This window comes from Acanthochromis polyacanthus, chromosome 9 (genome assembly GCF_021347895.1).
Source record: "Acanthochromis polyacanthus isolate Apoly-LR-REF ecotype Palm Island chromosome 9, KAUST_Apoly_ChrSc, whole genome shotgun sequence".
NCBI lineage: Eukaryota > Metazoa > Chordata > Actinopteri > Pomacentridae > Acanthochromis > Acanthochromis polyacanthus.
The window spans coordinates 25,707,107-25,724,041 of NC_067121.1; the positions used below are offsets into that span (position 1 = coordinate 25,707,107).

Genomic DNA, 16,935 nt, shown 5'->3' on the forward strand with positions numbered 1-16,935 from the left:
AGACCACTTCAACTCCGTACAGTTTTTTCATAGCAGGTTTCAAGTTCATATTTATTTATTTCTCTCAACAGAACCCAAGTGACAATCAGAATACAGTACTGTTTTCCTCAAACATGTTTTTTCCTTTTCTTTTTATTACGCAAAACAAGAGAACACTCAGTGCAATAAGACAGAGGACTGACAGTGCGGTGCTCTCTCTACCTTTTCACAGTGCACGTTTATACACACAAAGATTGTACATCATCATTATTACATTTCCAACCTTCACCCACCAATGTCATGATGGGGCAAAGTGAATGTCTTAAAACAATCATTTTTAACTTGCAACTTGCATACAGTGTAGCTTGGCACACACTCACAAACACGCACAGCTCTCTCCCTCACACACGCAAACACACACACATACAGGTACAACACAGAGGGGTCTCTGTATCATTGATTCTCACCAGAGAAGGGGTACTGCACTTGCACTCTCAGGGCTAGCACATTTTTCAAACCCATACTATTTAGGCAATGTTGACATTGCATTTTAATGTGCAAAAGAGAACCAATTTCGATGATGTAAGTCGGGAGGTTGAGGTAGAGGGAGAGAGCAGGGGCAGAGAGACATGTATGTAACCGGCCTGATTCAATGTGATGGAAGATGATGGGTAGTGCAGTTTCTTTTTACAAGGCCTCAAAGATTTGTAGGCCGTTGTGCAACCCCTGTCCTTTTGACTGGGTAGAGCTGTTGCCTTGTGATAGGTCCTTAAACAATTTGATCAACAAAAAATGGTTGCCAGCCAATTGAATTGGGAACATTGTAAGAGACAACCGATTGTAGATGACTGCATGTCCCACACAGCCAGTCTCCTGAGGCTTTACCTCCCAGCCAATAAATGAAAACTTACATGGCACAACTCACTTACTCCTAACATTTTCAAAAAAATATATAAGCATAATCTTGAAAGTTATTTCTTAAGCAAGTGCATATGGCTATTATAATCTGCAGTAAAATTAAGAATCTTCTAAAAGCTCAGGTGTTGATTGTACGGGCTGGTCGTTGGCATCAAGTATTTACACTGTCATGGTGCTCGCAGTGTGCATGGCAATGTAAGGGTGCTGGTACTCACCAGCTATTGCCGCTAACCCCGTTTTAAATAACCAACTACCCAAAGTGCAACCACACCCATATCTCGCTTTTACAGGCTTTGGCTGGTCTTGGAAATTATACTGTTAATAATGTATGTTCTAATTTACTAACTCCCCAACCCACCCTCATAGTGTATCTCTGAATACAGCAGAAACATTTCTCACTTTCTCCGTCCTCTACAACATGCCTGCCAACAGGTTTTCCTATAAAACGATTCGACCGCTTCAAAAGGCTTTGACGTAGTGACTACACAGTTCCTTACTGTAATATACAAACTGAAGCACACAAAGTTTCCTGTTTCTGTTCTAGGACCGACTGTTGTACATTCTAGAACATACTGGACCAGGCATGGAGAACCCTGGAATCTAAAGCACGTTGACGTTAACTCCTCAACTTACAATACAACAGTGAAAATGCAAAGTATATATAGACAGAATTGAATAGTCCATTCATTTTAGTGCTTTTGAGCACAGAAAAAAAGAGTTGGGCATAAGAAAATTATGCTACTACAGTACAAGTATTGATAGATTATGCTTTCAAATGTAAAATAACCTAAACAAAAATAACAAAAACAAATATTAGATTGCGTCTACATCTACTATACATAATTTAAGCTGCTTTTTGATCCCCATCATCTCATTTAGAAAATATCTATTCATCATCAAATATCTACTCTACTAATTATATTACAAGAGTCCAGTCACAGGAAATAGAAAAATATCAAATATCACCAGTGATGATAAGAAAACATGACAACCTGAACAAGCAGAAATATTGCTGTGGTAACCACCATTGTCCTTTGACATCAGCGAGTTTCATCCCTCTGGTCCTCTAAGCGGCTGCCCTGAAGCCCCCCGGTGTTGCACGGAAAGAATCAGTACAACTCGGCAGGGAGAGGGACTGGGTAACTGTGGGTTGTGTGGCAGGGAGGTCTAAGTTTCTTGTTAATTTCAGATGGCTGTGTCCCAGAATACAGTCGTCTGTGTGGGGTAAGGGGAGGACGGATCTTCTTGGTCCCGCTACTTTTCCCCCAGCCCGGGAGGACAGATGCACTTTCTTGCTTGCACTGACTTCGTTCCTGGTGTCTGTCCTCATTCCTGTCCGGAGGAGGAGGAGGAGGAGGAGGAGGAGGAGGAGGCTTCTCCAATGACCTCTGCAGGTGTGGATGTTGTCTGGCGCGGATCTCCATACAGAGGGTGCGCTTCCTCTCAATCTGCTCTAGCATAGTGGTGTCTCCACATATCCACGGCATCTGGGGCATCTGAGGGACAGAGTCAATGTATCAAGTGAAATGAATACAGATTACCTTCAGAATTATTTATAACCCTTAAATCCCCTAAAAACCTGGCTTCCAGGCTTAAGTGTTTCACTAAAATGTTATAATCATGAATGAATAAAGAACAATAAACATTTAAAAAAGAAGGTATTATTTAAAAAAAGGATTTAGCTCTGTGTGCGGATGTGGTTTAATCAGATCTGACTGACCGTGACCAAACAATTCACTAACCGCCATAATCTTCGGTGGGTAAAATAGCAAGCCCACTGGAATACTCTCAGCTTTAAGTAAAAACATGGGGAGAACTGCTACTGAGCAAACTCAAAATTATTTTTAGCAAAGAATCATGCTTACTAAGTCTGCATGCCTGTAAACTGGTTTATATAATCGGCAGCATACAAAGATCATCACAGTGGCAAATTAGTAGGGGTCATTTTCTTGGACTTCATTGCAGGATTTGACTTAATAAATCACAATTTGTTGATTCCGAAATGCAAATGTTAAGGGCTGTTACCTACTTCTCTCTTTGATTGAAAAGCTTATTGTCGGGCAGAAGGCAACTACAAAGGTTATCTCTGATAAATATGAAACTTGCTTTGGTCCATTTCTCTGTCTTCATCAACAACCTTATGTGTTTATCAAATCTTCAGTTGCACTGTATGCAGATGATTCTACTATGTATTATAACACCAGTGACTCTAACGATTATAGCTAATTAAATGCAAGTAGACAAACTGTTGGCTGTTTTTGTCAAAGTAAATTCTAATAATTAGATTTTACATATATCTAAATCAAACTATGACAATCTATGACAACTGTGAGAAAACAACAGTTTACTAACTGCCACTGGTACATTGAATGCAAGTAAATTACAGCTACAACTAAGCTACTACCAAGTTACTGGTTATTAATTACTATTAGTTACTTATTTTAAAAGTGTGGACCCATGGAAGATTAAAACTGTGGCAGAAACAAATATGCATCAAAACAACAACTACAAAAACAATATAAACATTCTAACTAACTTCTGACTAGTGTTAAAACATATGTGACCACTTTTTCTATGACTGTTACCTAATTCAAACTAGTAAGACGAGCAAACAAAATGTCAAGCAAAAGCAATGCCAACATAGCTTAAATTAACTTGTACTGCAACAACCCTTTATACCAATGAAGAAGTGAGTTTTTAGGTGCTGTAAGAAGCTAAAATTATGAGTAATGAAAAGTAAAAAACAACCACATCCATACCTGATTTTGATGTGTTTCTGCTGCTCTCCTTTGTGGAGTTCCCATTGGAGAAGGATTAGCAGGCATAGAAGGTGAGCGGCCGTACTTGGATGCTGCTTTCACATCTACGAAGGAAAGACAAAGCAAGTTTAATAGTATGTCAAATGAATAGTTAAACACGTCTTTATGGCTGGATGTGTTTTGTTGCAACGTACACTGTGATTACATAGTCAATCACTATCTTAAAATAGAAGGCTAAATCTTAAGAATAATAATAATACCAATATTTATTATTATTAAGTCTAAATCTTCACCATTTCCTGTTGCCACTGTCATTGGTGGGCTTCCTGATGATCTTCCATGGTGAGTAGGTGTTGTTGTTGTTGAGTGCTGTCCTGACATTGTGCTGCCGTTCCTCTCTTGTGCTTTTGACTGGTCCATGTTGTAATTTGCTCTGTTATCTCGTCGGGGCGTGCCATCTGATCTGTATCCTCGCTCTTTATTATCGCACCTATACTCCATTGCAGAAGGGCTCTTGGTGTTCTTGATCTCATAATGATGCTGCTCTGAGCCATTCAGACTTCTGTCTTTACTGTCCCTTCTCACTTCAAGGCCTGTTCTGCTCAGATCTTTACTGTCCTGTCTGGGCAAAGGAGGAGGAGGAGGATCCCCTCCGTTGTGGCAGCTCCGATCCCTCCCTTCATACTTGGATTCAGAGCTGGACCCGACCCTGTCCCTGCTGTTGGTGCTTCTGGAAGTTTCTTGTCGGGGTAGGATCTCTGGTGGCTGGTCTATTCTACCTTCATGTCTGTGTTCTATGTCATTCCTTTCTCTGTCCTTGCTCTCCTGACGGGGTAACAAATCAGGACGATGGTCTTTGCTGTCATGCTTGTATTCTGGTCCAGTTCTAACCCTGTCTTTGCTCTCTTGTCGGTGAAGAAGCTCGGGCGGCCTGTCTCTACTTTCGTGCTTTGAGTCCACACTGTTCCTGGCTCGCTCTTTGCTGTCCTGCCGGGGTAAGAGTTCAGGTGGCTGATCCAGCAGTCTCTCTCTGCTTTCATGTCTGTATTCTACACCATTTTTTGCCCTTTCCTTGCTGTCCTGTCTTGGTAACAGCTCAGGTGGCTGATCTATCAGTCTATCTTTGCTGTCCTGTCTCAGCAAAGACTCCATTCCATGTCCCCCACTGCGATCTTTGCTGTCCCTTCTTGGCAAAAGGTCACCATTGCTAATCCCCCTGTCCTTGGAGTCTCTTCTTATCAGAGGGATCGGCTCTAAGGAGCTGCAGCCCCTGTCTTTGGAGTCCCGTCTCACAGGGATGGGCTCTACGCTGCTGAAACCCTGGTCCCTGCTGTCCCTGCGAACAGGTGGCGTATCTACACTGCTACAAGTGCGGTCTTTACTGTTGCGTCTGTGTGGCAGAGGTTCTACATTGGTACTTCCTCTGTCTCTGTCTTTATCTTTGTCTCTGTCTCTGTCTTTGTCTCTGTCTCTTCGATGAGAGGACTCTTTGCTGTGGCGCTCCTTGGACTCTCTCTTGGACTCTTTGCTGTGACTGTGTCGTTCCTTGCCTTCGCGCTTGGACTCACTATGCGACTTGCTTTTGGACTCAGCTGCAAAAGAAAAGGGGAAAAAAATCAGGCTACTTACTAAATCAGCTTCATACCTTTTGGTGGTAATTGTCAAAATAGACTGAATAAATTGTTTAACTACATATTGTCAGTTAAAATCGTGGAGCAAATCATCAGCTGTAGAGAAATTATAGTGCTGCTTGGTGCTGTAATACTATCCCATGTCCTCTGGGTGGCACTCACTACGCACTAAAGGAGCAGCGAAGAACCTACAGTTGGAGGAATCAATATATGTGTGCTGCCGGGCATTGGAGTTCTTTTAGTCGTGGTAGATTATAATACAAATGATCAATAACTGTATTAATATTCAGTTAAACTGAAGTTCTTACCGAATTTTAAACAGATCTTGACCGACTTCCATGTAGGCTTTGCCCTTTAATGGGTTCTGTATGAGCTTTAACCTACGCTGCTCTGTTCAAGCTTCCCCTGTCATGCCCACATGTATCATACATTCCATTTCAGTGTGTGTGGATGCATGCATGTGTGCATGTGTATGCGAGTGAGTGTGGTGATTAACCAGTTGGTAAGTGGGTCAGGCTAGCTGTTGCTGCCTCTATTGCCTTAGAAAGGGAGAGAAAAACATGTAACCTCCATTCCTCCACAACCTCCACGCTCATTACACCATGTATGCTTATAGGCAGTCAAAGAGCAACACACACAACCTGTTAGTGCTTGTTAGCCCCATGTGGCACGTGTCATGTGGCAGGTGTTAAAGCTGGGGAATAAATCATTTAAAAAGATTAGCTACTACTGTACAGTCCACTCCTGATAACATATGCAAGCTGTTTGCAAAACATGTGGGTCTACAGAAAAAAAGTGCTATCAAAGGACTCACTGGTGAGACATTACAGAGAATTCTAACATGAGACTCTCTAACAATCATCCAAAGGCCAGTAATTCAAAAGATATAATTAGAACAATGTATAGACACACCAAGATGTGCAGCACAATGGAACATGTGTACACCAGCTGAACGATGTTTATCTCACTACAGTCAAAATGACAAGAAATCATGAATTCTCTCAGCTTCCACGACCCCCATCTGCACAGCTGCTCCTGCCGCCTGATTGGCTTAATCATGAGCAAAGTATGTGCTGATTGGACAGAACAGAGATCCTCTGATCAGGTGTGGATTTGAGTTCAGAGGCACAGCTATTCCTATCAGGAGCTCGTTGCCTCATTGTAGACCGGCGTGCCCTGAGCTGTGATTGGCTGCATTACCCACGGGGAGGGAATCTGCAAATAAGAAACAGGGATTTCTCCTCCTTCCACTGTTGCTATGTTGTAGTTGCTACGAGCATAGAGTAAGGATGGATGTGTGGATTCTTTGTAGTTCTTTCATGACATATGATTTATGTACAAATGCTCTTGAGTAAATCTCAGTTTCGAAGAATTTAAATGAAGGAAAAAAAAATCTTTCAGATGGTACAGCTGAGGTCTGAAGAGGAATTTAACACAGGACGTATACGTCAACACTGCATGTAAAAGCCCACTCTAAATCATGAGATACTACAAAATAATTTATTACTGCCCTTTTTCAAAATTCAGAATACATGACATGCCTCTACATACTGTCCATCGTGCATTTATGAAACATCCTTTTGCTTATTTAGTTTGATTTAATGCCTGCAGTCATACTTTTGTATTCATTAATGTTAAGTACATTAGATCCAAAATGTTCAAGCTTAAAATGGCTATTACAACTCAAAATAATAATTTAATTATGCATGAGAACCAGAATGTCAATTTGTGATTTACCATATGACATCAGTGACTTACAGTTTTCATATATTTTACTTAGTCTGTCTGTTTGTTTTGTCCACTAAGCAATTTGAGCAACTATGAGCAGATTTTGTTTTCCTTTACAGCCGCATTCATTTTGGCAATGTCTTCACCGTGGCATGAATATCTGTATTTAAATGTGATGTTTACATATTTAAAAGTAATACTGCCTGATGGCCTAATGCCATGAGTAGGTTTGAGAGACCTGCTGTCCGCTTTAGTCTCTAATCCCTCAGATTAAATCATACGATCTGTATCAGACTTGGCGGGCCTAGATTAAACAAATGGAAGGCTGCAGAGAGTGCTGTAAATATGGTACTGTAAAAGTGATGCATTCTATGCACAGCCTCTTAAATTAGCAGGGTTAAAGTCGTTAACCTAAAATAAGGATGAATTACACTAGAACTGATTAGGGAACCAAAGACTATGTAGTTGTGTTTGCTCCAGGGTTTATTGCAGCCACTGCATTTTGATACTGAAACTGTCCATATCATTCATAGATGCACTGGAAGGTTACTCCTGCTTTTGTTATTCTGAGACTTTGCAGCTCATTTGTAGTGTTGCTTTCTCAGTAACTCTCTTAACTGTCTCTGGCACTCTCGTGAAATCTAGTTATGTACAGTACTTAATGGGTAAGATTGATCGATAGTAATGCAGTTACAAGACATCTACACCCTCAAGCAATCAAAAAGACATAATCCTCACATTTCCTCCTCTTGGGGAAATGTGAGGTTTCTGCCCTTTGTTTCTCTGCATCCCATAATGTTAAGACCAATGTGTGAAATGACTCACTCTCTCCAGGCTCTTTCGACTTCCTGCCACTGGCGTTTTTCTTCAGCATATTCCTGCCTGTGGTAAACAGGTTGGTTAGTTCATCAAGTGGGCTGGTGGGTGTCCGTGAACGCCCCGTTGACACATTCTGCATAGAGCCATGGAGTCTTCCTGCACTGTCTTGAGGTGGCGAGCCTTTGCCGTGAGGCGTGGCAGAAGCGCTCCGTGGCAGACCACCAGGGAACGGGATTGGAGCATCGAAGGGAGGTGTTCGCATAAGGCTCAGGGGAGTGAGACAACGGCCCATGCTGACCGGTGACGGGCAGGCTGAGTGGCTACGCTGATAGGAGGATGATGATGAGGACTTGTAGAGGGTGCAAGGTAGAGGAGGCGCAGAAGAGCGGCCAGAGACAGTGAGTGTTGGGGTGGCAGTGAGCTCCCTACGGATATGTGCAGAGGAGGGCGGCTCGGTGGAAGAGGTGGGGGATTTGCTGTAGGACTGGTTCTCCAGCATGGGCAATTTGGCTACATCTAAAGGGGTGAGGGGAGACTCGTCTGAGTTGGGCGAGCACTGGGCCGGTGCTGGTGGGAACACCAACAGTGGAGGTCGATGGGTGAGTAAATTGGGAAAAGGTGCAGGAATGTCGCAGAGGGGAATGTTTCGAGGTGTGGAGCAACGACTGAGAGGCTCAGGGTCATAGGGTGCTGGGGTGGGGCATGCGGAGCGGCATCCCACGGGGTCAGTGCGGTACTCCATATCATCCAGAGCTGGGTACTTCATTTCCTCGTAAACAGACTCTCCTGGCTCCTCATCCTCACTCTTCAAGGGTTCTCTTGTTCCAACATCAATCCCGCCCATTTCTATATAGACAGGCTCATCTTCACAGTCATCTGTAGGGCTCTCGTCACTCTGTGGAGGCGAAGGGTTGCGTTCGGAAGGGGAAGTGACGTGGTGGAGGGGTTTGGAGGAGCAGACACCGCTGCCTGCATGGGTCTTAATGTAGGACTCATCAAAGGAAACGCTCAGTTGTGTGTTGGGGTTCCTCTTGGGTTTGGGTGGCGGCACCCTTCTGCAGTCCTCGCTGCATCCTTGAGCTGCTAAAAAAAGAGAGAGAGAAAGACATCTAAACATAAATTGGACAAATTCATATTCACACACTACCTCTTCCGAGCACGACCTAGCATCATTTTTTTTGTAGTTCATTCATATGCTGATGCTTACGCCTAATGATATATCATTCTGACATGTAATTTTGTTGTAGTATGAAATATGATATGACACAAAGCTTATTTAAGCACTGTGAGTCAGTTGTAGGTCAACGTGTATTGCTGAGAGCAATATCTTGAGTCATATATGTGGGAATAGTTGATGCTTCTGCATGTTTCTAGGTCACATATATGGCAGTGGAGTAATATGTGAGTATAGTATCTGGGTCACACACACTGTGGAGCTTCTTTTTCATCGTGATGACGTAGCATTGCAGTGTGAATCGCTTTAGATGTGGTGCAGTGAGGCTTTGAGACACTGTTCTCATTGCCTAGTTACTACTGTACAATACAGTATGGCTCCAATGCTAGTTTATTGTCAGTAGACTGCACTCTGTACTACTGAGTTGCTTCCAGTCGATTTCTAGGTCAAACCCTGAGATGTTCGGATAGGAGTGTCCTTTTCTCTGACAGGCAGTGGAAGATAAGTGTGGTTAAGAGCCGGACCATGTCTGAAATTTTCAAACTGCAGATTTTACACCTTTAATAATTCAGATGCCAGATGGCCTAGACACATGCATGCTTCCCGTAACTGTATGACTCACCACCATTGCTACATGTGTGCACGCGCACATGCACGCTCGACACATGCCTACACATTCAGATGAGAGAAATTAGGACACGCTTTACAGGCCACAGTTTCACAACCTATGAAGTCAATATTTCCAGCAATTGAAGTCTAACTTTTTAGGCTTTTGTCCTCTTTGCAGTCTGAATGTACAACTTTGCAGAAAGTCTCGCAGGAAACTTGACATATTGTTATCGAGATCTTTTATGCAAGTTAAGAAAATTGCAAGAGAACTGCAATCAATTGATTGACAAGAGGACAATCTCACGGGGGAAACAAAATTCAAGGCCCAAAAAAATCTAGTCAGAACATTTAAAATTGTTTTGCTACGTTATTTAGTATTAGTCATGCCAATGTCAAATATGCTAAGTTGAACTTCAGATACACAGGTCTTTGGAGTGACGTCTTCTCACTCCTTACTAAAAAAAAAAAAGTGCGAATAGAAAATTTATTTTCAGCCCAAATGTGCTCTTGGTGTCTGATGTGATTTGATTGCTATATCAACGTTCTTGTGTACTTTCTCTTCCTTTTTCCGTGTGAGTACATGCATGCATGTGAAAATATACACACAACGAGTACATAATGATGTACTTATGCCTCTTTTCTACAACTGTATAATTCATTACTACACTGGCAGGTTTGAATGGCAGACACTGAGATCTGCTTCAGCACTGATGATGGATTCAAGCATCTTTGACTCCCTGTCCTTCCTCTCCTCTCCTCTCCCTATTGCTCCCTCTTTCCCCCCTCCTCCCCCGTAGCGGATGTGTTTACCCGCAACACCCTCCCCCTCCCTCTGCTCCTGGGGAACCGAATCTAGGTCAATCGCTCCTCCTGAATGAATTCTACTCTGACAAGCTCCTCCCCTTCCCACTAAAGCGCCAGCTACAGAGCACGCAACCCTCCCCTCAGCCAGGGACACCCCCACACTCTGACTCTGATTGGCTCTGAAACCTCAGACTTCAGCATCTCTGGAGCCTCATTGGTTCGGGCTGCCCAGTGATGCTGTGATTGGCTGGGCTGCAGGGGGTCTTGTTTCTGTGGGATGGTTGCCGTGGTGCCCAGGAAGATCTGTGTGCACATAGAGAGATCCCCACCAATCTGAGCCAGGCTGGGCGACTCCCTAAACATCACGTCAGCAGCGAAGCATCCAAACTGAAATGGAGTCAAAGCTTCCTGCAACCTTTTAATCTTTCTGCTCTCAGTTCTACTTGAGTCTGAGATTGCTTTTATTCCATAAACATAATTCTAAGCTTGCAAAAAACATGCACTGTTTTTTTTCTACCTAAGAAAATAATGGTAACTGTGAACTTGGTATAAAAGCAACTGTGTCTGTGTGAGATGAGGCAAACATCCCTTTAGCTCAATAAAGTCCTATCTTATTCACTAAAGCTATTCTAACAGCTTTGCGCAATTTTATAACTGTCAAGACACTTCTGCCTTGTTTATGTGCAATGAGAACAGCTGTGATAACTAACTGTCACTGATAACCATCCACAGACAGTACTGCGATCCATCTGTTGAGCTGAACTCTACGGTACAGAGTGAAGGATGGTGAGGATAAATACGCTAACACCTGATGATTACATGCACAAGCACGCTGTTATACATACATGCATACATACTGTTATATCTAAAAGCAATTTTTGACATGCGCAAGAGATCTTTCTTTTAACTACTGAATTTTTACATCAAAAAATCCGCCAAGGCCTTAAAATGCAGCTGATGTAAAATACAAAGTAGTAAATTAGGAGATTTTACCAAAAGAGACATTTGAAAAGATACAAAAAAGTAACAGCCATTCGTATGCATGACTGAGAATACTTTCATCTCTAGTTCATCATGTTGATTTACCACTCTGGATCACACATTACCCGATTTAATGTATGATCCAATATGCAAACAGCCCTTTGTTTATCTGACAGTTACAGAAGACAAGAGCATCATGAAAAACATCACTCAAGTTAAATTACTTATCCTCAGGTTTCTAACCTTTCTTCATAGAATGTGCTAATCTGAATTGCTTTAGCCTGTGCACTCATTAGCGCACGATTATTCAAACGTGCTAGAGTATGGCCGTTCCTCACAAAATGGGTTAACCATATCCAGGCCACAATGTACTGCAGCACAAATCCTGTCAGATGCCTTAAATATCCGTTCATGTACATTAGTGGGCTGCAGACTGTCCCGTTTCTAATGTTGTGCCGCTAATCCAAAATGTGTGCTGACCTTGCTTCAACCTCAATGTAATTGCATGTCTTTTTTTGTATTATTTGCAACTGCGGTAGTGAGTGTGAAATATTCAGTGAATAGCTGGTTGTCATGTCATTGTGGGAGAAACAATGTTGAGGAGGGCACTGCAGAGAGCAGCTATATATAGCACAGCGGTCTGGTGTGAAGTGCCACCACCACTCACCGTCACATCGCTCCCCGCGGCAGGTGGACATAGGACTGTGGTCCACCGCCTCGGACGACATGCTCAGCTTAGTGGCTGGGTCCCTCCTGGGCTTAGGTGGGGGCTGTTTCCTAGAGGTCGGACTTCCCACTTCCTCCTCTCCTCCGCCCCCACTGTTCCCACCGCCGACAGAGTGGAGGGACTGGGATCGTACGGAGAAGCCCTGCCCACAGGCGATGGCATGCAGGTGGGGAATGGGCATACGTTCCTGGGGGTCCGGCATGGTTATTGAGCCCATACGCAAGTGCTTGCCTTCAGTCGCTATGTCTTCACCCGTTCTAAAACAGCAAGAGAGTAAAATAAATGTGAACGACAAAAAAATCTGATGAAAGTCACAAAAAAGTACAAAATGCTGGAATATCATTTTAGTGTACTTTATATGAGGCAAAACAAAGAGGTAGTAAAAAAGAGAAACCTTGACCCAAGTTCGTACATCACCTCCTGTAAAATGCCAGTATATAGCAAAAATAGCTCATAACATACCCTGACAAAGAGTCGTCCGTGTCCCCATTTGAGTGAGCATATGTGTGTTCATGTCTATGTATTCTGTGCAAGTGGCTCGAATGATGAGCGCACTAAGTTAACGATAACTGGCATGTTAGTGCCACCGACAACAGGGCCTCATTCAGGGCAAAGCATTGATTTGAGTTTAACCCTGGATATGACTGATGCCCCGACACAAGCGCACACATAATGACAACATGGAAGTCCCCCAGCCTGCGTACAATCAATTCCTATAAATGAATGATTAGCCTGAATGGAGCGTTAATGATGTCTGAGTGTTGTGTGGCAAATGGGGGAGAGGAAGTTTGTGTGTGTGTGTGTGTGTGTGTGTGTGTGTGTGTGTGTGTGTGTGTGTGTATTGCAGACTAAATGAGCTCAAGATCTGACTGTGTTCAGGGAAAATGTTTGGTACAAAAAGATGGTAATTTCTGATTCAAGTATGCATACATTTTGCAGTGCATGCACGTGTGATCTTTGGTGGGTGTTTTTTATTGACTTATCACATCAGAGAGACACAATTAAGCCTAATGACAGAGATTTAAATGTTTGCACAAATGACATGAAACAGAATGAATCTGCATGTGTGTCTTCGCAGTGCGAGCATGCATGCGTGTGTGTTTGTGTGCGTGATCCCCTCAGTGTGTGACTTTGCTGACTCTGACTCCCTCCCGGCCAGCTGCTGAACAGAAGGTGCTTGCTGGGTTGGGTTCATTGGTCAGGGGCTTAATTTTGCCTAGCAACATGGTACCCATAAAAACTAGACACAAAACCAGCTGCCGCCACACAACAATAATAAAGCACACGTGCACATCAAAACATGAGCTTGTGCTCATGACAACTGCGGCAGGATTTGTTTAAAGATGACACTGATGATACAAGAATAAGGAGTCTGCAGCAACCTGCAGAGCCACAGTGTCAGTGTTATAAAAGAAGACAGGAAACAAAAGAAGTCAACAACAAGTCATATGTTCATATTTTTGTGTATAACAATATGAATCTTTTGGGCAAAGATGATTCTAAAGAAAGCAGAAAATATTCACCTACAATATTCAGCCACAGGTGTCAGTAGCACTGAATAAAAAGTCCCTCCTTGGAATATGTTTTGGGTGTGCATCTGCTGTGACATGCACTCCTATATACTGTACATGGGTTGTATACGTGTGGTGGTTTATTTATAGGATATTTGCCCAGTGATTGGCTAGAGGACAGACCACAGGTGCACTTGGACCAGTTGGAGTTGACTTGTTGTCGGGCAGCTCTGGTTCTCTCACTGTGACACCATGTGACGGGAAAAACAACATCACAGAAACAAACAAAACACCGAAGGAGATGAGGAGAAAAAAAACAAGATGTCTCTGATTTGCATGTGTGTGCGTGCACAGAGGGCAAAGCTGGAGGCGAGCAGTCGTTTAAAATTTGCATGCATATGTAAATATAAGCAAATGGACAGAGTGTGTCCTTATGTGTCACGGGGTGGGGAGCTGTGATTTTGAATACCCTTGCATGTTTTATTAAATCGGTAGACATCTCTGTGTGTGTGTATGTGTGTGCAAGTAAGTTTTCCTTCTGATGAAATACAATAAAGAAACCCAGAGTGAGCTAGCAGCAGGCAGGAAGGCCCGCCTCACTCAAAGCCATCGTGCAGATTTGATTGGCCTATGGCTGTTCCAGCTGTCACCAGGCAGAACACATCTCCTACAACTGAGCTCACACTTAATCTCCCTCTAACAGTTTTTTTTGTTCCCTTCTCCCCCTACTCTTAAACACACTTGCTCTAATAAGCTCACTCTCCCTAACACAATCGCACAGGTCATTTCCTCTTTCTTACCCTTTCTCACAAATGAATATATTCCTCTTTTTTCCTGCTGTCCATGCCTATGCATGCACATGTACTCAGCCATCCATGTATGCACACACAAACACAAGCATGCACACATGAATTCTTACACTCTCTCATTCAGTTACTGTAAAATGGGTCGTCTCATTGACCTACTTATAGGCCTCATAAAAAATCCAGCATTTTTTTTAGACTCTTCCTCCAGTGACTCTGTGTATTAATGTTTTAGCTTCAGTGACAGGATGGATAGCAGGACATTAGATGTCACTTTCCTCAGGCATCACCTTCTTCCATTCATCAGGACTGCAGACTGCAAATTACAATGGAAGCAATTAAATTTTGCTAGTAAGTTAAAAAAATAATGTAAGGATAGATTTTTAAATCTGAACTGTCTTTTTTTTATGCCTGAGGTATAAATCTGACCTCTAAGTCAGCTTTGATCATGCAGTATAGCGTATGCATACTATCCAATGCACTGTCCACAGAGACTACCAGAGGCAGAAGAGAAACAGCTCTTTTGAATTGCATGACCTTTTGACAGAAACCAGACAAGGTTCAAAGTGTTCCTGAATAAACAGGTTACGAAGAATAACATCTGGGCACATATAAATGCTTATTCCCCAAAACCGCATCGACGTAATTATTTGATTAAAAGATAAAACTTCCAACAGCTGCTAAAATACTCTGTACTGTGTCAGACAGACTGACAAAAACAAATTATTTTTAGCTTCCAAGACAGCATCGGACAACATTTCCTTCAAGCCTTTCTGCTGCAAACTGATGTTCGTTCAGCTGTGTCACTAGACTAATTGTGGAGAATAAGTGGAAGTGTTTTTCTGCTACTTTATGGGTGTTCTCCGATGAAATATGTGTCTAACTGATTGGTGTAGTCTTTAAAAATCAAACATCAAATGGCAATGGTAATTAGGAGTGTAAAGTACTTCACCATAAAAAAGACAGCATCAAAAAGAATGCTCAGCATCTTATATATTCTTGACGATTCTACGTCTTCATTCCTAAGACCTAATAAAATTAATATTACTTATGATACTGCATAGCCAACTATAAAAAACAAAGCCCATTATAACTTATGCACATTGCTTTCAAAGTAAAGTGCAAATCCTTGTTAAACCACTAAAAAAATGTGTCATGTCATGACAATTAAGTTCACTCTCAGTTTTTTGGGGAGAATGAGGCACCGACAAACTCCAAACTCCTCTGTAACGTCCATTATCGTCACCGATGACGCGAAGACTTGAGGAGCGCTTGCTATTCTACCCACAACACAAGCACGCTATATCCACGTGCTAGTCACGCTGTAGATGCGTGCCTCGTATTCGGTCAAGTTTTAGGATGCTACGCTCAGTGGCGCTGTTGTAAATGCTTGTTCATCACAGCATACGAAACAGGGCACAGCGGCACTGTTTACCTCTGATAAGGTTAAATGAAAAAAAACACATTTTAGACTCTAAGATGTGCTGGAACAAAAAGGAAAAACAGATCTAAATCACTGCAACATAACGAGAAGTCCCAGCACGTCTCTTCCCACCCTCACGTCCTAACACACTTTCCGTCACAGCCCAACCCGTTCCTTCTTGATCTACAAAGCTCTCCATCTCAAAAATGGAGCAGTGGTGACCTCCACCCAAGGACAAGGCCTAATAAGTCTAAAAGTGAAAAATTAATTATCCTCTATAGATCATGGGGTGCACCAGTCCACACTCGGAACCCCAAAATATTGCAACCAGCCATTGCCAGAGGGACCCTCTAGCCACTTGTCCTATTTCCTGACAACCTCATCCTAAAGCAAACCCAGTGACATCCCTTGTGTTTACAGAACCAAATCCCACTGGTGTGCTCTATTTAAGCAACACTGGTAAGTCAGCCACTTTCTAAAATGATATAAATAGTTTACAGGATAGTCCTGTGCAAATAATTTGTGCCAGTGGATTTGCTGTCTTTCTTTTGGTGGCACTGTGTTTGTTTTCTCATACTCCTTATGGCTTCCTCCTGTTTCTCTTCTTGTCGTTTTTTTCCTGCAGGAATGCCCTATTTCTCCTCATTCCTGGCGTGGGTCCAAGTTCTGAGCTACCAGGCCGTTGTAGGCTCTCAGGCATTCTCTCAACATACTGGAAAAAACTGAGAGTTTCCTCCTCTTTGGAGCTCATCATTCTTCAAGTCTTTCCACTGCTTCTGATGAGGAGATATAAGAAATAATAGTCATGATTATTGCCTAGAAGAGACCACGGAATATTCTCATAATATTGACTACTACAGCATCATATACGAGCATGTTCTGAATGCAAAACAGCATGGTGGTGTGTGCCAGTTATTCTTTCAGCTTTGGAAATTCAAGGTCACTTTGGTGAGAGGAAAACGATGAAGCAAGATTGCATAAGGCCCAGAATAATGTAATCTGTGTGATGTTTCTGATGTACCAAATGTTTCTGACTGTTGCCGTGGAGTTCCTGCCTATGGAAATGGGG

The 16,935-nt window shown here is 42.6% G+C and overlaps 1 protein-coding gene across 1 annotated transcript; it reads right to left on the minus strand.

Annotated features, from left to right (window-relative positions):
• Positions 1-17: 17 nt before the first annotated feature.
• nyap2b (neuronal tyrosine-phosphorylated phosphoinositide-3-kinase adaptor 2b) lies at positions 18-16,585 on the minus strand. The gene is given in 7 exon segments (XM_051953477.1): positions 18-2,129; positions 2,132-2,393; positions 3,657-3,760; positions 3,950-5,248; positions 7,841-8,917; positions 12,070-12,386; positions 16,443-16,585. Coding segments are annotated over 6 exon segments (3,066 nt in total). The 5' UTR covers positions 12,347-12,386; positions 16,443-16,585; the 3' UTR covers positions 18-2,082.
• Between the last annotated feature and the right edge of the window lie 350 nt (positions 16,586-16,935).